The sequence below is a fragment of the Mixophyes fleayi genome, chromosome 4 (genome assembly GCF_038048845.1).
Source record: "Mixophyes fleayi isolate aMixFle1 chromosome 4, aMixFle1.hap1, whole genome shotgun sequence".
NCBI lineage: Eukaryota > Metazoa > Chordata > Amphibia > Anura > Limnodynastidae > Mixophyes > Mixophyes fleayi.
The window spans coordinates 293,325,548-293,347,031 of record NC_134405.1 but is presented as its reverse complement, the minus strand read 5'-3'; the positions used below and the strand labels follow the sequence as shown (position 1 = coordinate 293,347,031).

The window sequence follows — 21,484 nt, the reverse complement described above, 5'->3', positions numbered from 1 at the left end:
CACCTTTCTGACTATGTAAATGAAGTGGTACTTAGGTTCAATACAATATTTCTGTCAAAAAGTAGTATCTACTTTCCACATTAATCAAGAAGCAGTACTGTCATGTTTTTGTTTTGTTTTTTTTATCCATAGCCTTGTGCTGAAATAAGAGAACTGCACTTATTGGCCTTGTTTAGGGCAATTTCCATACATTTGTCTAAAGAGAAGAATTTAGAAGCATAGAACAATTTTTGTTTCCTACAAGATCTTTGAAGGGGTATGCAAGCCATCTCTAGGTGAGTCAGTGAAGTGATTATAAAGTCATAAGAGGAATGAGCGTAAGGTGCCACTCAACATGAACGGTAGCAACATCTTTAGTAAGAAGGTCTTCAGAGGTGGCAGCTGAGCTTTGCAAATAACTAGATGGACATCTATCCATACCTTTGCTAGCTATCTTCTGGATGTCTTATCCCTTTGGGAGACATGTTCTCCATACAGCCCCTGAATAAATTCTGATTACTGTTATTTCCTGGCAGCCTAGTTCTCCACCCATGTTGATTATCATTCAGAAAAAGCGTGGGAAATCACTCAGAAGTAGAGAAGAAGCTGCCTTATATATTGTCTAGGGGCATTTTGTAACCTATCTCTACCTAAACTGGAAAGCAAACCTAGCCCTTATAATGGCTGCCCTGGGTTTTTTAAGGAGAAGGAATGAATAGAAACTATATTTTACATCTTTTCTCTTTTTGCTCTACTCCTTTTTGGAGCCTGTAGCAGGCAAATTAAGATACATCAAAATCTGAGGTTTTGAGCCAATGAAAAAAAAAGTTTACTTTCCTTTTAAACAAAAGTTTGACAATTCACTTTTATGTGCAATCTATACGGAATTATTTATATACTATGTACAATGCAGCACAGTGAGATTGAGAAAAATGTTCATTTCTCCATCAATAGGGGAGCAACTTCTTGATTACTGTGGGACTGAGTATTTACTTCATGTTGAGATGTTAGCGAACCGGTCAATTGTGAGGAAATATATTTTTACATAGTGACTAGCACACTGTAAATATAAATAAATAAAAATTGACTGAGCATGGAGTACATCACACTTCCCTAGCCTTTTCAGGCGACTGCATTACATCACTGCACCCCTGCCTCACCAGCATTTGCAATAAATCTGCGGTCCCGGAGTGTGTATAGAGCAATATTTGGGATAACTCCCGTGGAGTGACTGCACTTGCACATAGGACTCCCTGCTCTACTGAAACCCCAAAACCTCCCAATATATCTACCTGTACAGTGCACTAGGTAAATTCACTTCCTCAAAAATGATAGGTCCTATTTAATTCTGAAGATTGGATTATATTGTGTTTGAATACTGAGATGTTGGGTCTATGAATATTGTACTGGATGTGCATGGGATCTTGTCTGGTTAATTGTTCTTTGGAGCAGAACTCTGCCTTAAGGTATACAATTTTTGTGGATGGTTATTAGTTAATTGTAGGGTTTTAGATGTATTTTAATCACTTTGTAGATTAAAAGTTACTGTAACGAATAAAATAGGAAATAAAACATTTATGTGAATTTTTTATCTTTTTGCTCCCTTTAGATATGTCAAACTTGTTTACTGTTTGTATGAAACTTTCATTTTCTGTGTAATTGTGTTTTACAGGCGGAGCTGTCAGTTCTTTTTAAAAAACTGTCTGAAAACACAAATGAGATGTTCATCCATCATCCTGTGGTCCGTCTGTTAGCCAAATCGCAAAAACAAAATTTCTGTAAGGTTAGTTTTCTCATTTGAAAAGTTAAAATTCTTACACAATTTTTCAAAAGTATTCAAAAGATTCAACACATGTGGTATAAAATCAGTATAGTACAGTTAGGGACACTATGCTTCACTAAATCCATTTTTATGACACCCCCTTTGCCAATACAGACACTCAGACACATTTGTGAAAACTGCTGCAGCGTAAAAAGATTAGTTGCTATAGGTTACATGAATGTCGTTGCCACTGAGTGTGGCCGTCTTTCACAACTGTCTTTGAAGGGGATTCCCGTCTTAGTACATGTATTGATAATTTATAGACGATAGCCAGCATATCACTTCATTCTTTTTAACCCTCAGGTACCACTTACGTCAAGGGTGAAAACGTTAAATGCTTACTACTACTGTGAAGGCTCAAGTATACCTATAGAAATACATAAAATGTGATTCAAGTAAAAGGTAAACAAAATAAATCCATATAACACTATATTAATGGGTAACACGTGGACTGCTTGTAACTAATAAGTTACATGTAGCAAAGTACATAAGATACTTGTAGATTGTATATTATGCTCCATACGTAATAGACAGCAATTTGTCACAACGATTTAGTGTTGAGAGCTGATTTATTATTATATTTTTTTAGTATAAAATATAACACATAATATATAACCACCTCACTATTACCCCTGCGATCAGTCTTGGGCACTACAGCCTCCATTACTAGTTTGGCATAGTTCCTCCATAGGCTTAAAACCCTTGTTAATGTGGATGACAAGAACAGACTATTATACTTTTTACAAGTATTTGATATTTTCTTCACTTTTTTCAACAGTAAATTGAAAACACTTCTAGTAAATCACCACCCTTGCCTATAATATTACTTTACTTTACTGGGGATTCCTCCTGTTGCCCACACCAGTATATTTGGCAGGGCTCTGGAACATAGCCAGGACCTCTGCGGAACATGTTCAGTGCTGCTCGGCTCTCTCCATTGCAGGAGACTTGGAGTGGCTCTAAATTAAAGGTTCTTCGGGATTGAAGGTGTTCCTGCTTCTGTATTCAGCAGCCAGCTTTCAGTAACTGTACTGCATCAGATCTCACCTGCTACAGTTAAATGAATGAGCAGCTCTGAAGATGTAGTCATTAGATTGCATGGTGGAAAATACAGTTAAGGATGACTGGATTTTGGCCTTATCTGTGTGCAGTCCACTTCTGACATGACTAACAGGCTTATCTGATATGGTCACCTGTGAGTAAGGTTTGATGCCGTTGCTTGAATTATGGATTCATTGGCAGAACCAGTCCTGTATGCTTTGAGTCACTATGACACTAAAATAAACAGTCGAACAGTTTTACCCACTGTAACTTATACTACACAGCATCAACTATAATTTGTAGTAATTTTTTTTTTTTTTTTTAAATTTGCTATTTTATGATTTATGGTATTTGCTGGTGGCTTGGGGTTGTATCTTACTGTCTAATTGCTAGAGCTTCCTTTATAATATGGAAATGTGTTCATTCAGTTGTTAACCATTAAGGTGTGATTTTTAACCCTGAGACCTACACTACCTCTGTGTCTCTCTAAGACTTGTAGACCCCAGTGGAAATGTAGTTTGACAATGGGTAGGTCAACATATTTTTGTAAGTGCCCGTGTTGAAAGCACCAGTGTTCAAAGCTCCTGTCAAACACAACCCTTAACGTTTAGCGGCCTGAGTCTTTACGGAGAACAAGGCAAAAAGAGTAAATCTCATTCTGGACAAAACCATGTTACAATGCAAGGGGTGCAATTAGTTTATTTTGCAGATAAAGGAAATGCTGGCTTTTTTGTCATGTAGCACACAAATACTATACTTTATTTTTACACTGAAATGTAAAGTTGATCTATGACATGCCCTACTCCAACTATAAATCTGTCTCCACATTTTAAATTGATCTCCCCCTCCAATGCAACATGGTTTTGCTGAAGTGCAAAGTTACTTCTTTTTTTTTTAACTCCTTAATGACTCGAGCCTTAGATGTTCAGATCCGCTATATGTTTGCCTAGCCCTACCCACTTCAGAATTTCTAAAACATGGAGACGCAGCAGTTAAAGCTGAAATAAACTCTGCGGATGTTTAACATTCTAATTCTCTGGCTACAGGTTGTTCTAGACTCACCCTCTGTTTTGATATCTCAGCCCCTAGTTTTGAAAATGAAATACAATAGTGTTCTGACCCAAGTTAAACACATCTAAAATGATGGCACAATATAAAGCATTCACTGCACCGAAGGTAACCCTGTCTACTTTGCTACAGTAGATTACTCATGGGGACAGGGTTTCCTTGGGCGCAGTTAGACCTGTCTGCTTGCAATTTCTGGGCCTCATTGACCTTGCTGTTATGAGTATAGTAAAAATACATAAGTCTTGGCCATTATACAATTTTTTAAATGCTTTTGTTAACGTTGGTGCAGGTTGATTCAGATCAGATTTTTCTACCCAGCACCAATAAGCAGAACAGCTTTTATCAAGCTCACAAATGTGGACCGCTTACACTTCCTAGCCAGTGTTTGCACAATGGGTGTGGTAATAGGGTAAAATAGCATAGGGTTGTTAAGAGGGTGGTTGAGGACATTGATAAGCTATCTTATAAAGGTGGGTTTTCAGAGAATATTTGGAGGCTAGAGTAAAGTCTTGTGGTGAGGTAGGGCATTCCAGAGTCTGGGTGCAAACAGAAAAATGTTCTGGAACCAGGAATGGAAGCAGTTACTGAGTGTGGATGAGACGCAGATCCTGTGCAGAAAGGAGGTGTCGCATTGGAGATATTTTGAGACAAGTGAAGAGAAGCATGTGATCACCTTGTATGTTAGTAGAAGTATTTTATATTTGATTCTGTATAAAGCAGGCAACAAATATTGGGACTGGCAGAGCGGAGCAGCAGTGAAAATGTTCTCCAGGGAATATCAATCTAGCCACTGTGTGCAAAATATATTGTAGCGGTGAGAATCGGGTCCGTGGGAGACCATTAAAGAGGAGTTGCAATAGTTGGACATGAGTGCATGAATCTAAAGTGTGTATGATGTGTGTATTCTGGAATTGTTTTAGATGCATTTAACAGGATTTAGAAATTTAGATAGATTGGATTTGGGGAAACAAAGGATAGTTCTGAATCAAAGATAACACCTAGGCAATGAGCTTCCGGCGGGGGAGGGTATGGTTTCTTGTCGTGTCATAGAAATAGAGACGTCAGGTAGGTAACTTTTGTTGGCTGTTGGGAATATTGTTAGCACTGATTTTGGAAGATTGAGGTGGAGAGAGGACTTTCAAGATGAAATGGCAGAAAGACTTTCAGTAATGTGGGCCAACACAGATGGTGAGAGATCCAGAGGATAGCTGAATTTGTGTATCATTCGCATAGAGATGGTACTAATATCCAAAGAGCTTATTAGTTTTCCAAGAGAAGTGGTATAGAGAATAGCAGAGGACCTAGTACTGAGCCTTGTGTTACTCCAACTTATAAAGACGAGGTGGATGCAGAGAAATGAACACTGAAATAATGATTAGATGGGTAGTATTAGAACCAGGATAGGACAGTGTACTGAAGACCTAGTGATTATTGAATTTGACATAGTTGACCACAATTCTCATAAAAAAACACTACAGAGATCTATGAGAATTAGAAGCAAGTAATGGCCTTTACATTTAGCAGTGATGAAATCATTGACCACCTTAGCCAGTGGATTGTGTGTGGAGTGTTGGGAATGAAAACCTTAAGAGGGTCCATTAGATTGTATGAGGAAAGAAATGTAGGCAATTCCTGCAAGAAGCCTTGAGGGGCCATGGGAGCTGAGACAAGGGATGGTAATTTGAGAGAGTGAGTTTGGGTCAGAATTTAGTTTTTCCAGAAAAGGCTTAAATGCAGAGTATTTGCAACCCTAGAATATAGAAGAGTAACTCCAATTCTAAAAGACTGAATTATATGTATTTTTTTTTAAAGAGAATTAAGCCTCTAAGTGGGATTGAGTACCAAAAGATGATGCAGCACTAGCTTGCCTTTTGACTACAAATTACTATTCCATTTGAAGATGGTGGTCCATTAAAACACCCAATGCATAGGAGAATGGATAACTGTTTTAAGAAACTTCCTTTTCCGCAGGGACTGTAGATATATCTGCTGTGACGATGGCCTTGGTCTCCAGGACACTTTGAATATCCTTAGAAGGTATAAAACAAAATTCTTAGACATGTTAACAGACCGTACTTATTCAAAAGTATGGAGATTATGAAGAAAGGAATTGCTTTCCTATGTGAAACATCATTCGCCATGTTCATTCTCCGTCAGGAGTGTCATTTTAACAGTGGTAATAACAAAATCATTTCACTACGCTTCTCTTTGAAGGAGATTTATTTTTTTGTGACAGGCTGGTTTCAATGATTTAGAAAATCACAGGATGTAAATCCCTTCACATGAGCTTAAAAGATCCTTTTCTTCATCTACTTGACAGCACTTTAGAATTTTTCTTGTCCTGGCAAATTGTATTCCAAACGGTATGGTATGAATACGTCCAAGTGGTCTTTCCGTCCCTTTAGGGTACAGCATAGAATTCAAATTGGTACCCAGCAGAAATGTTTTGTAAAATCCAGGACTCCGTCCTTGCCAATTCAACAGAGAGCATTAAGCAGCTTTTCTGGAATAGATTCTTTTGGAAAAAAAGTGATTTCTCATTCAAGAGGAGAGAAAACATCAGGAAGTGCAATCAGTTTGTGCATGCAAGGCATTTCGACATGGAGTCTGTAAACTCTATTCGCCATGCAAGCAGAGCTGGATTAAGGCTCTAGGGGGCCCAAGGCACTTAAGCCGAAGGGCCCCTGATGTTATATGGCTATCATTATAGACAAACACACAGGCAATACTGTGTGCACTACTGTTAGATGCACACAGCTCTGCCTTCACGAGCAGTATGATGTAAAGCGGGACATACCTCCCAACTGTCCTTGCAGTAGGACAAAATCCTGACTAAGTGAGACAGTCACCCAAATTCAGGACTGCCCCACCAGATTCAGGACAGTTGGCAGATTGTCCTGCTCTCTCCTACCTGTTCTTGTCTCTACCACCTGTGGCTGCTGGTGTTTTTTTATTTGCTGCATGTCTGGATCCTGAAATGTTGGGGGCCCTATTTGGGAACAAAATATGTACGTGTAATTTAGAGAACTCCAAACATCCCCTGCATTAAATCAATAGCACCCACATTTAATAATGAGGCCCCAACATTATAATATATTAAAGTATTCACATTTGATAAATAGATCTTTTCTCTCCAACCAGCCCTGACATTAATATAATAGCATACACAACTAATACACCTATTTCACTCCACCCAGTAACAGCTTTAAATCAATAGTACTCCCAATTAATAAATTAACCTATTTCCCTCCCTCCAAACAGCCCCAGCAATAAATTAATAACATTTACGTTTAATAAATTTAACCATTTCCCACAACCATCCCCAGCATTAAATAATTAATATTCACATTTAATAAATAGACCTTCTTCTCCTCAAACTTATTCCACACCCACATTCCGCCATTAAATGAATAGGTCACCTCTTTTTACATTAAGAAAAACCCCACTCCCCTTCCCTCATTACATTAAGAAACTCCCTCCTTCCCTTATTACTTTAAAACAACCCCTTCTCCCCTCATCACAGTAAGACAAATACCCCTCCCCTCATCAAAGTAAGACAAATCCGCCCTCCCTTCATTACAGTAAGACAAATTACCTCACTTCATTATATTAATACAAATCCAACACCCCTCCCTTATTACATTAAGAAAATAACCCCTCCCCTTCTCTGACACTTGCTTTCATTCAGCAGAGCTGTGTAGGAGACTCCTCTGTCTCTCTGGAAGCTGCCTGTATGGGATGGCAACTGGTCATGTGACTTGTCAGAGGGAAACCATAGAGAACGATCCCAGAGATACACAAGGAAGGTAGGAAGGACAGACATACACACATAAAGAGCAGGCAGGAGACGGACACAAACACACATAAGGTAAGAGAGGGAGGGGGGAACGGATCAGCTGCAGGTCTTTTTTGCAATTTAAAAAAATTGCAGCTGCCATTGGTCGGGGGGCCCGGGGCACGTGCCCCCCCCCCCCTTAATCCGGCTCTGCATGCAAGAGAGAAATGAGACCTGACATCTGTAGATCTACATGATATTTATCTTCACATTATTCAGTTATCATTTTTGAAGATTCTTCAGTGTAGCCCATCATTTTAAGTTTACAGGTGACCATTCAGACTCTCTACATCCCCAAGGACCTTCACCAAAGTGTTAGTGGTTCTTATGGCCACTCTCAAGAAGAAAGAAATTAGTTTGGCCATATCAATGTTATCTTTTTTTTCTACAGATCATGTTTGCCTTATAATTACAACAAAAGTAATCTTGTGCCTTGTCAACAACTGCAATTCCTGAGACACAACGGAAGACAAAGTAGCATTGTCAGAAAAAAGGATGTTCAAGATCCAACATTTAGCTCATCAGATTCAGTTCAAGGAACAATCTTTAAGAAGAAGTTGTAAGACTCTTAGGAATGTTCTCTTCAACTATAGTTATCCAGTGGCGAGTTGGCATGTGTGAAACCTACAGATTTACACAGTGTGGTCCAGAAAAACTAGATTGCAACCCGATCATCAGATTTGCAAAGGACACAAGTGAGTCTCTTAACTGGTGCCAAGACCCAATCTTGAATGACTGGAGAATGGACCTTTCAGAACCAGAATAGGTTGTGCTAACAGATTACAGGTTCCCCAGGTTGGGGTGCACATCTTCATACAGTAGTAGTATAGGGCACATGACTCCAGAGGAAAAGGAAGCTACATGCAAACATTTTGGAACGTGGGGCAGTGCAGCATGCAATCCAACACTTTCTACCTCTTTGTCACAAGAATCTCAATCTTTTCAGTCAACCAGATGGTGGTAGTATTCCTAAATCAGCAAGGAGTATAAAGAGCAGAACCATGATGACAGAAGTATCAACAAGTATGTAATAGGCAGAGAGCAATCGGAGATCCCTTTCAGCTCTTCACATAGCATGCAAGTATAACCGGCTGGCAGACTATCTCAGTTGGTATATAATCCACCCAGGAGAAATGGGCATTACAGAAAGGGGTGTTTCGGCTACTAGTGGAAATATTTGGGGACCCTCAGATCTGATGGCAGCATGTCAGAACACTGACTAATTCTACACCCGTTACAAATATTTGTGATAACCTGAGATTCTTTGCTTTGTTTCTTAAGGTTTCTGCTGCTTCACTCCATAATACCCAATTTCAGATATCTCTTCATGGTACTATGGTTATATATACATTTGTGTTTGTGGCTCTCATTAACTCTCCTATGTCTATTTGAGTCAATAAAAGCTGGTTTTATACTTTGGAAGGAAACTGGAGATATGTTGAGTGCTGCAAAGCTATAGTCTAATCTGTCAGTTTGCCTCATTATAAGCGCACACCTGAGTTGCAACAGGTTTACGGAGGGGGGGATTTATATTCCTGCTTCAGCCCTTAACTGATAACTTGTTGCTAGAATGATTTGATACAATTCTTGTCACTTATTACATATACTACCGCACACACTGAGAAATGTTTATTTTGGTTTGTATAAGGCACAAGACGAACACTATTTCAGTTTGACTCCCGGTTATTGGTGGTAGAGTGCAATTAATGTGGACAGATTGCTGATATGACAGCGCTTACATTGCCACACCTTGTGCAGGGAGCGGGTATGGCTGGCCAGTTCTCTAACACTGTGTGACATTTTTTACATTTCTTTATTTTGATTTTAGGTTAAACATTCAATCACATTGTCCAGGATAATGAGGAACTTTGCTCGGCAAGATTGACCACCATGTCAGTATACAGGAACATTCTCCCCATGTTGATACTCTGAGGCTTTTCACAAAAGCAAGTTTAAAATGGATTCCAACAACAAATGTGACCATTGATATCTTATAGTATCATTTTGGTTCATCCATAATCCATGAAGACTCAACCAGAGTGTATTGACTTGACATAGAAAAATGTGACCATATAAACGAGCTCTTAATAGTGTTTATTAAGATAAACAATACCAAATATTACCTTGGGTACAGCAACTTCTTGATCGGGCAGGTCCCAATATCTTGGCAACTATTTCATCCCTACTTCTGTAGTGGTGTTAAAGCTCTTCCTCTGTGAACTTCCCATTAAAGCAAATGGAAAGCTCAGAGGATGGTCATTGACAGCACATTGTCCTCAACAGAAGCGAGGAGAGCATAGGCGGATACTTGAGGACCTGCCGGATTGTGATGGATGCCGTATCATAGGTAAGTAATTTTCAGTGTTCTTTAAATTTTTTACTTGTTTGTTAACATTAATTTAAAATGCATATTTATAAAGAAATGTTAAAATTAAATGTTTGGTTTGAGGGAATGTGTAAATTTTTTGCTTGATCTTAAGTTGTAAGAGGTTGATACTTTCATATAATATTTCCAGCAGAATTGCTAAGTCCTAGCAGGATACCAACAGTTGGAAACCAAATTTAATCAGTGGGCAAAAATGTGCTTCTTTACACTACCGTTTTTCAAACCTTTGCAGCGCAGTCAGTCTGCCTGCATGTCTTTTCAGGGCCAACAGAACGCGGTAAGCGGGGTAAGCAAGGCTGGGGGGGGCGCTATCACTGTGAGGCGCTTCCATCCGCCTGCCATCCCTGCTTGTCCGCAGGCACAAAAAAGAGAGAAAAAAAAAACGGCGGCGCCTTCATCCCCCTCCCCTCTGGTCTCTTCTCACTGAGAGTCGGGCGTGACATCGGTGAAAAGCGGCGCAGAGAGGAGCCGCACACCGGGAGAACAAGAGGAAGAGAAGATAAGGTGGTTGTAGATAGGTAAGTAAAGAACAGAGGGGGTAGCATTGTGATGCAGGAGACAGCGGTGGAGGGATAAACAGTGAAGATGACAGCAATGTGATGGAGGGGACAGCTATTAAAGTATATTATTTGTTTTAAAAGAAAACGCAATATTGAATGAACAGATTTATAAAAGAGGGCACATTTATTTTTTGCAGGAGGACACCAGGCATGCTAGTATCGGCCCTGTGTCTATTACATGTAAAGCACACAGCGACCAAATGCTAAATGACTGTAAACGAGTCCTAACACAATACAGACAATATAACGCGTTCTATACTATTTATTACAGCCAGATAAGTTGGGTTACCTCTTGTCACGACTGATAGTGGGTACCTGCTGTTGTTGGCGCAACTCAGAGGAAGGCGCGGAGTCTAACGTGCCCCTGGTATTCACCAGGAACCCCCGCAAGGAAGTATGGACTCCGCTGCAGGGACACGCAGGTCGCGGTCCTTCCTAGAGTCCACAGCGAGATACAAGGAGGTGTCAGACAGGCCGGGTCAGCAATGTTCAGGTAGAAGAGTTACAAAGGGAAATCCAGAAGAATGGTGAGGCAAGCCAGGTCGGTAACTTTCAGGGAGAACAGTACAAAGGCAGAATCCAAATAGGGGTAGTCAAACGGTCCGGGTCAAAAGGTCACAAGCAGCACGAGGATAGTCAGGAACGAATACAGCAACTGGTATACACAAACGCTGGACGCAGGAAGATCTGATACTCTGGCACTGGTGAGAGGGCAGGAAGAGGTTTAAATACTGTGGTAACCCAATCAGAATCAGCGCTGCAGCGCTGTCATACCTGCCGCCGGGAATCCTTCATAGCATCCCGTTGCCTAGCAACGGGGCGCGTCATCACACCCAGAGGTCGGACGGCAGGGGGATCCGGAAGTGATGCGTCTGGTTGCTATGCAACCAGACGCGCTGTCAGCAGACAGGCGGCCGTGCGGAACGGCGCCTGACACCTCTAAACAGAGCAGTTTCTCACTGCACCATTTCTCTATTTAATTCTACAGGTTGCTGAAACTCAAAAATAGTAAATTTAAACCCAGGCAAATCACACCAAAACCTGGCTGAGTAAATGGGAATGGAAATGCAATGTCTGTGTTTGAACTTTAACCCTATGTCACCCTCCCCCCAGTCATTTTAAATTTAGCTTAGTTTTGCTGACTTTAATACTTTATCTTTTTGCTAGGTATGTGTTTTTAAGCATGTAATTTGTCTAGTTGCATTCACAAATATGCAAAAGTCAATTCTGTTCTCCCTTGCCAATAATCTGTTGTCTGTTCCATGAGAGAGGGATATAATCTCAGGATCAAAGCTCGGCTTACCATTGCAGAAGTTTATTATGATTGCAGAAAAATATGCAAACGCACAATTGAATTCCACTGACTCAGCATGGGATGTATGCTGTATATGACACAGAATGTCTTGCATTCTACACTATGCACTGCAGATTAATAAATCTAATTATTTTATTCCTGAATCTGAACACATGGGTGAATTGGCAATTACTTGCTGGCTTTCAGGGAAAACGGAGTCTCTGATGTAGAAAGTGGCTCCAGTGCCTCCACCTCAAGTTGCTATGTATACTTTTTCTTATATGGCTCATCATTGCAGACAACAGTATGCATTAGCTTTTAAGTAATTTATCAAATAATCTTGCAAGAAATAGAAAACTTGAACAAGACATATCACAAAAACATTTATTTCTCTATCCTATCATCTGGGGGACCTTGCTTCACCATGGGGTTATAGAGATAGCTGCAGAGCTGGGAATTCACCCCGCAACCTGGGGTGAGATGGGACCCCACAGGACAGCTAATTGGATACTGACAGTCTACCTAAATATACTCACCTTATACCCTTGAAGCTTATCAGCCCGGCATTGAAATATTGCCGTTGATTGTTCCAACTAGTGTCTCAGTTGACTTCTCATTTCATTCACGACCTGCTATAAGAATATGGATTTGTAGTAAGTGGTACCACTCATTTTGTAATTTTTACTCTAAACACTAAGCCGAGAAACTGCAATGTACATCTAATTTCAAGTCAAGACTTATGATATCTCTATTGAGATTTTTGTAATATTCAGGATCCCAGTGACTCACTTTTAATATCAAGTCAAGACCTATCATCACTTATTGGATGTTTCACTACATGCAGGATTCCAGTGATGCATGATTCATTAGAGGTTGTTTTGTTTATTTCTATTGGTTATTCATTATCATCATCACCATTTATTTATATAGGTTGCGAGATCCTACAGTTCCAAAAATTTCTTTGCTATTTCATGTTACATTTTTTTCAGCCTTGCTTTTTATGATACTGATTTTATGTTTTAATATTATAATAAATTATATTGTTTATTGTAAGTTCCGTGTTCATATACATTACTACTTTTCATTCTTTGTGTGGTAGCATGGCCATGTGGCCTAAAGCGCTGGATTAAGGCTTCAGTCTTTAGAGGCATGGTGTAGAATCCCACTGCTGCCATGTAATTATTTTAATATTGAGTCATCTTCAGTGCTGTTTTACCTTTGAATCTTCTGCAATCCCTCTTATATTTGAAATTGATCTAGGTGAAGCACTCGCCATTCTGTTTCAATTGGGTAAAATCCCTCCAGACCCAATATTGCAGTCCTATTTCTCCCTGGATTCAATACTGTCCTTCATTTTAATTAATGGCCGTTACCCTGGATACTCTTCTCAGCTCAAAATTTGTCTAACCCTTTGTTAAACATATCAATTGAATCTGCCATCACAACCGTCCCTGGCAGTGAATTACATATCTTAACTACCCTTGCTGAAAAGAACCCCTTTTGCTGGTTGTGAAACTCTCTTCTAATCTTGGAGTGTGACCGCGCGTCCCGTTTACAGTGCTTGGTGTAAAAAGTTCCCATGAAAGTTCACTGGATTGACCCTTAATGTATTTGTACATAGTAATCATGTCCCCTCTTATAGACACCTCTTTTCCAAAGTAAACAAGCCTGAAAGCTAAACTTTTTTTTTTAATCATTTTATTTTTGAAGAGTCAAACAAGTCCCCCCCCCCCCCCCCCCCGGTGATCCGAGCCGCCCTTCCCCCGGCACTTACCTCCTTCTCCTCCTTCCCCGGCGCGCTGTACGCTCTTTACTGAGGAGATCTCGTGAGAGTGAGACTCACAAGATCTCCTCAGTAAGGAGAATACAGCGCGCCGGGGAAGTACTGCAGGGAAAGTGCTCAGCAGCACTGATCAGGCTGGGGGCACCCCCGCCCCCGACCGATCAATACTGCTGCTGAGCACTTTCAAGGGCCCCCTGGATGCCATAGGCCCCTGGGCTGTAGCCCTATGGTTAATCCGGCCCTGATTAAACCTGCTGTGGAGGATTGACTAAGACAGAGGGATTCAACAGAGGTGAGTGGGTGGGCAGAGAGGCAGTGTTTGGTTATATTGTAAAAGATGTGAATTTTGTAAATATTGATAAAAGAATTTGGTGGGGTCAATGGCAGTAAATACTGAAGAAAAGGTGTTTAATACCTCTGCTTTTCTTCTTATTAATCAATCCACCCATCTCACTTCTTAGGGGTCCTATATTGTCTTTTTTTTTTTTTAAATCCTTTTGCTATTTATATACTTAAACTTTTTAGGGTTTGCCTTCCTTTTGCAATCTTTTCATTTTTTAATTTAGCTAATCTGATGTCCTTTTTGCATGTTTTATTACATTCCTTTTAGTTACCAAAGGATTTCTCAGTCCCCTCAGACTTAAACAATTTAAATGCACGCTGCTTCCTTTCCATTTGTTCCCTTACCTTATTATTTAGCTACATTGGTTTAGACTTAAGTTAATTCCTATGGGAAACAAATGTAAAAATTGTTTATTTTTCCAACAACATTTTAAAGACAACCCACTTTTCTTCTGTGTTTTTTTCCTTCAAAAACTCTGTCCCAGTCTATGCACTTTAAACTTTAGAAAGGCAAATTTTAAATATGCTAAAAGAAAGCTATAAAGTCCTAGTTTATTCCTTATACTGTTGATTCTGGAAACTAATTTCAAACGAGATCATATTGTGATCACTGTTTCCCTGTGCTCCCTTACTTGAATATTTAATATTATGTCTACATTATGTTGTTGCTAGATCCAGTATATTCCAGATTTTAGTTAGTTCCTCTATTTAGGTCATGTAATCTGTTGGCGTGCTCCGAAACCTGTTGCCCCTAGCTGTACCACAAGTCTTTTTACTCCAATCAATGTCCATATAATTAAAATCCCCCATAATTATAACTTGACCTAGTTGTGTAGCCTTTTCAATTTGCTTTAGAAGTTGGGCTTCCTCAACCATACTAATATCTGATGGTTTATAGCATGTCCCTATCAGCAATTTCCTCCACTATATATTTCCACCCACAATGCCTCTATATTATCACCAAAACTCTCATAAATAACTTCCTGTTTACTTAGTTTTAACACTGGCTTAATATAAAGACATGTCTCCCCCGCCCTTTATTTACCCTATCTCTCCTGAAAAGAGTATAGCCCTCCAAGTTCACTGCCCAGTCATGTGTATTATCCCACCAGTAATACCTATACTATCATATTCCTTGCTCATTGCTACTAGTTCTAACTTCCCCATTTTACCTGTCGGGCTTCTTGCATTTGCAAGCATGCATTTAAGTCCATTGCTTCCCTTCGGTATTCCCTTTTGCTTTAATATCACTGGTTTTTATATTGCCTTTAACAATGGCCTCTGCCTAATGGCTCTGCTTCCCTTTCCCTTCTCTCTACCCCTTTGAAAGTAGTAAGGGGGAATTTAACAAGAGTCAATGTCTATCCCATAAATGCTTGCTTGTCCCTCCCCCCACAAAACCTACTTTAAAATCTCCTCCAACCATCCTCTCCCTTTGCACCTGAATGAGGAGGGGGTGCTGTGCTATCTGTGCCGACAATAAAAATGGCAACTGCCTGAGAAATCAGCCCAGTGTTCTCAGAATCCAAAACCCCTTTTCCTCCACCAATCTTGGCTATGCATTAACCTCTCTAGACTAGCACGTGGCACAGGTAGTATTTCCAAAAATACTACCTTGGATGTACTTAAGTTTTCTAACCAGGTCCCTGAATTAATTTCTTTAAGAGACCCCATCTTCCTCTAACTTTGTCATTAGTGCCAACATGCACCAAAACCACCCGGTCATTCCCTTCCCTTTCCAACAATATGTCTACCCGATCTGCAATATGTCAAGCCCGAGTATGCAGGAGATAAAACTGTTTGGCATGCACAGTCCCAGTAACAGATTTGCCCTATCTACCTTCATATTGAGTCCCTTAACACCACAATTTGCCATAGGTGTCTGAGTAACTTTGGTCCCCTCTATGCTGGAGAAACTGTTCCCCTGGTTGCCAGTGGAAGCAGTCTCGTACAAATCTACCAATTCTGAACTGCTTTCCATAGTATCTTTATCCAATCTGGAAAATCTGCTGGGATTGCACACCTGAGAACTGGCCTGCCACTTGTAACTGTTACCCAGCTGCCTACCTGTACATCTTCCTCTGGCTCTGCTCCTTCAGCCCCTGCTAACGCATCCACCGTGAGCTGAAAATTCTGCTCCAGATTGGCAATCTCCCTCAATGTAGCAATGGTCTGCATTAGATCAGTTACCTAGGCTTCCAAAAGAGACCAAATGTTCACATTTCTCGCAGAGGTGTTTACCTTGGAACAATTGCTCCAGGTGTGCATACATATGACAAGATATGCATTGAGTGAACTCTTCAATTCCCCTACCACTCATCTTATTACTAACTTAACCCCTTATAATCTACAGTGGACTTGAAACTACTAACCTTTGCTAGCTGCTTACAAGATTTAATCCCTTCCTGGGTGCAAGTCCTTACTGGATATAACTCCACCCTTTAAACAAAATGCACTCAAAGCACAAGCTCAGTGAAATTGTTTACTACCTCCTGTTAAATAAAGCTTGCACCATGTTACAAGATCAAGTTCATAATCAGAGGGAGGTATGAGATTACACAGCCTTGCAATGGGGGAACCCCTATTTTTATTTGCATTTTTATTGTATTTATTTTTTTATACTAAATCTCCACGTTGTTTCACTAAATCTGGTTAAGTTTCCTGTAAAGTTTGCTTATTATACATTATCTGCTCCAGGCTCTGTATGTAACTTTCTTAAGCTACTGGTTTACACCGCTAGTGCATTATAGAATATTTGATAAAGACCTTTAGTATTTTCCATAGGGCCTGCATGCTTAGTGCTAAAAAAAAAAAAAATATATACATATTTGTTACTCTCTAGTGGCAACCAAGTCACATCCAACCAATAGCAGTTGATTTTTTTCATTAGGCTTGATGCGTGGGGAGTCTGAGTTTGATTTTCTATTAAGTTTCTGAACTGAGGGGTATCCTCTCAAGACAACACATGACAACACCCTAAAGCAAATAAATAAACCATAGCCACATAGAAGGAAAAAAGCTATATGCAGTTAACACACTTTCAGCCCAGCAAGCATCATGAAACTACAGACTCCTGTATTCCAATATCACAGTTCATAGTCTCTTTACAGCTCTAGGCTGCAGCTTTTTGCTGTATAATATATGCTATGCAAAAGTTTTAAGATTCCTTAATCTGTTCTTCCTTTGCATTGATTAATACCCTACCCGATACCTCCCTGGGCTTTGCTCCACTGCTCATCAGCTATTGAGCCCATCTTTCGTTTCCATTTGAATTTACAGTTGGCAAACAGTGTCTTTGTTCCAAATACTCAGTAACATTTTCCTGTTGTGCTACGAGCCTGAATTGCAGTACTTTTGCCAATTCAACATTAATGTACATAATGGCTGCCTCCAATAGGGTGGCAGAATTAAAATCCATTCGGTAACTTCGTAGCGCTGAACATTCCCTAAATTCATTACCTCAGCTAACGTAGACAGCAAGGTCTCTGCGTCAGCCAAGTACAGGCGAAATATCACCTGTGAAATAATTTACTCCACACTGAATTCCCTAAATGTACCCCCAATTATATCTAAGTGCCATCACCAAAAAACCGGAGCCATCAGACAGACAAATGATGTGTCCCTTCCATAGATAGTATAATTAGTTCTTATGTGTGCTAAAGGTTGAGAATATAAAAGCTAGACTCACTAAAAAAAAAGTAAGTTTCCGTATTCTAATCCCTGTCATTATTAACTCTCTTTCAAGGTGGATTGACAGCTTTCATGCAGGAGAAATAACATCAGTATATGCGGACCACCAGATACTCGCAGGGACACCCACACTTACCAGAGAGGGCTCAAATACCCTACTATAAATCATTCAGCAATCTTAACCGGAGCCCAAGCACTATATTATTGAGCCCTTTATCCCATGACAGCAGCCTTGCCCTGCAGGAAGTGCTTTCTAGGAAGAAATAAGTTCAATAAGGGTGTATACAACCAGTGTAACCTTCAGAAATTGTTGGAGAACAACATCTAAGAAAGTGCATATTCAGAATAGCCTTCTAAGCAAGAACCATGAAGTGATTACAAATCTATATTTTCACAGCACCCTATGAAAAAACATCTATGGGAGAGCCAGGGTGTGTTTTTTCTACATAAAGGAAGTTAAGGATTTTTTGGGAATGTCCTACTGCTTATTGTAAATGTTTAATGTAGTGTTTTCTTTAAATTTTATATAGTGATACATAGAATCCGTGCTATTGTCACATGCCGTTACTTTACATAGGCGAGGCTGTGTCTCTAAGGACGCAGTGAGAATATCTTTTGTAGCTTAATTTCTTACATAATTCCCATCAGCAACTCTAAAGTACTCAAGATATCGCACAACTGCTCTATTGTAGAATGAGCATACAGACCGAGACCCTCATGAGAAGACATCAAAGAGACTCAGGACAGTGATAGATAAATGCATTGAAGGTGGATAGCGTCTATAAAGTAGATCATATAACCTTTGAAGGAAACCACCTACGCCTATTTCAGGATTACGTGTTGCAATGGCAGAAGTACTCCAAGTAGCAAAGGAATTTTCCCCAATAAACACAGGACTAGTTAAAGCTGAAAGAATATTTGTTCTGTTTTATTTTCTCATCTCTCTTTTCATGCTCTTTTCAGCAAGTACATAAACAGAATGTTTAATTCATTTACATGCCTCTGAGATGACATTAAACCAAGCAGCAAATTTGGAATGGAGGATCTACAACTCTAGGGGTATGTTTATCAAGCGGCGGTTTTGGAAAACCGCCGATTCTCGGCTTTTTGCAGTCATTGTTTACAACAACAGTTTTAGTAGAGACAAAACCCGGTGGACTTTGCCTTTTAATAAATTTGACATTTCGAAAAAGATTAGAATTGGCGGTTTTTCATAACCACGGCTTGATAAATATACCCCTAGACGTAAGGTGGAACTTTAAAATAGAGTATTAAATGATAAAATAAGCATATAAAAAAGAGATAATGTTCTAGAAAGATTACTGGAATGTAGTTTAGAATATTGATTGATGCCTATTGTAGACAGAAGATTGATCATAAAAAGGGACACATGACAAATAAGCCAGAAGTCTCTAATAAGATAGTGATCCATTCCAAAGTTAAAAAAAACAGCATTCTTTAGATTTGCATAAAAGCAAAGTGGGAATACTCCCTTGGTTAAATGTGTTATGTTTAAGTTTAGATTTATACGTGTGCTAAAGCTTGAATGAACATGCATGTCATATAACTCTCTTTACTAGGATGCCAATAGTGCTTGTTGGAAGGGAGGCTGTGGTAGGAGTAGACTGGAAGTCTTGAAATTCATAGCAATATTCTTGAATCATGGTATAAAATGATACTAAGGGGAAATGAATGATCTAAAAATATGTTAAAAGCAGATGTAGCATTTTTACAAAAAACACATTTGACTGACAAAGAGCATGAAATATCAACTATGTCCAGAACAAATGTTTATGATTCGTACGATTCCAAATCGTAGAGTGGCTCTTTTACTTGAGTACTATACAAAGAACAACCCACAGCCAGATCTTCAACCCACGTGTGACAATAGATATAACACTACATAAAAATAACGCTATATAATTTATATGCGCCAAATAACTATTATAGCAAATATTTTTTCCTAAATGTTGTAGCTAGACTTAAAGGTCCTGATTCATTAATGCACATAAATACCGCTACGTGCCTTATTTTCCATAAAATCGCTCTGCGCCTGCCCAGAAACAAACCATATGCCAGAGAACGAAGCAACGTCCAATTAGTACAAAGTACACGTACAAAGGACCTTTATTACAGAGTACGACAGGGGCAGAACAGAGAGGGGACTGGACATATGCATGTAGTCAATGTATAGTAAGGGCGTGTTAATCTCAAGCGCACACAGCAGCAGACGTATCTTTACATCTCCTCCTTGTTGCATACAGTTGTGTGTGTGCCCAATTTATGTGTATTTTTTTTAAAATGCACAATATGTTCGTTTTGTGTGCCTTAATGAATCAGGCCTAAAGTGCTTATGGATTCTAACATTATAATATGAGGAGATAACATTGTAGCTTCGGCACAGGGAAGAAGACAACCTAAGGTGGGAAGTAAATATTTCATTAACTACAATTAGTTGACAATTGGAGAGCTAGAAACCCAAAAACACAAGAATTGGAGATGTTCACTGATCCCTATGTTTTGATTCTGTATTAAGTTTGTGATTTGGTTTTAAATTTGTATTTTTTAAAAAAATAGCTAAAATATGCTAAAAACACATAATTTTCCTCTTTTTTTATTACCCTCAATAACACTAATTTCCAGTCAGTTTTGACCACCTCACAGCTCACAATATTATTTTCATACGCTTTCGGTCAAAGACTGCAGCGAACTGGCTGGATTCTAAGCCACTGAGCAACGACACAAACACACAGCACTCTTCATCCTCACACAATACTAATTCATCCCCACTGGAATACACCATTACAGAAGTCTATGTACTTTGATGTAATTGCTGGTAAAGGCCTTCCTCGTGGAATCTGTAGTTCATTTTGATGAACATCATCTTTTCCTCATTTTTAGGAAGTAGCTTCCTATGCTGATTGCTGACAAGGTTCCCGACTGTGCTGAAAACTCTTTCCGAGTACTTTTATGGCTGAAGTGCTTGGTTTGTTTGGGCTTCCACAAAACAAGCTACCAATAGCTTAGCTGCCTTAAGCCCAACAGTGCTGTCAATGAACTCTACATTATTAAACCATGTCTGCTTGTGCTGCATCTTTAATCTCCTTCTACTCTGTGATTATCTCCCTTTTATCCCTGAAGAACTAAACTTATGTAGACACAGGAATGGATATTACAACTGGAGTGGGATTAGATCTTCAGACAGACTGTGACACGGAACATGTGGGCAGCATGGAATCCGTCATGTTGGAATACGCTGCATTGAACAGAGATTTAAACCAATATATAGATGCAGTTCAGAAGACCGTGCTTAAGTTAAAACGTGACCCACCAGATGAGATCCCGGATTTAAGAGCGCTTGTACAAAAGAGATACACTGCGTTTCAGAAGAATAATACAGAGGAGGCCCTGATGCAGGATGATAAATATGTCCAGTTTAAAGAACAGCTAAGAGACCTGAGAAAAAAAATGGGTGTGTCACCAGCCCCCGCAGACTAAGATTTGGAAGATGAAGACGAGGAGCTCGCCGTCACCCAGAGCACTGCGAATTTTACTTGTCCTATAACACAGTTGGAGATGGTGAACCCAGTGAAAAACAAAGTATGAGGACACACGTACGAGAGAGAAGCAATTGAAAGGTTGATTGAAAACAAACTTCAGAAGGGTAAATTCGTCAGGTGTCCA

General features: G+C 39.6%; 1 protein-coding gene across 5 annotated transcripts in view; it reads left to right on the top strand.

Annotated features, from left to right (window-relative positions):
- LOC142150157 (uncharacterized) overlaps positions 1-18,682 on the top strand; it is a 115,525-nt gene extending 96,843 nt beyond the window's left edge. For 2 of the 5 annotated variants that reach the window (XM_075205364.1, XM_075205360.1), the window contains 3 exons: positions 1,652-1,762; positions 2,105-2,203; positions 9,574-9,660. In XM_075205364.1, the coding sequence (XP_075061465.1) occupies positions 1,652-1,762; positions 2,105-2,191 (198 nt within the window). In that variant the 3' untranslated portion in view covers positions 2,192-2,203; positions 9,574-9,660. Of the gene's footprint in view, positions 1-1,651; positions 1,763-2,104; positions 2,204-8,136; positions 9,102-9,573; positions 10,199-17,855 lie in introns of those variants that run through there. The other 3 variants (XM_075205361.1, XM_075205362.1, XM_075205363.1) reach the window with 3 other exon arrangements.
- Positions 18,683-21,484: the final 2,802 nt, after the last annotated feature.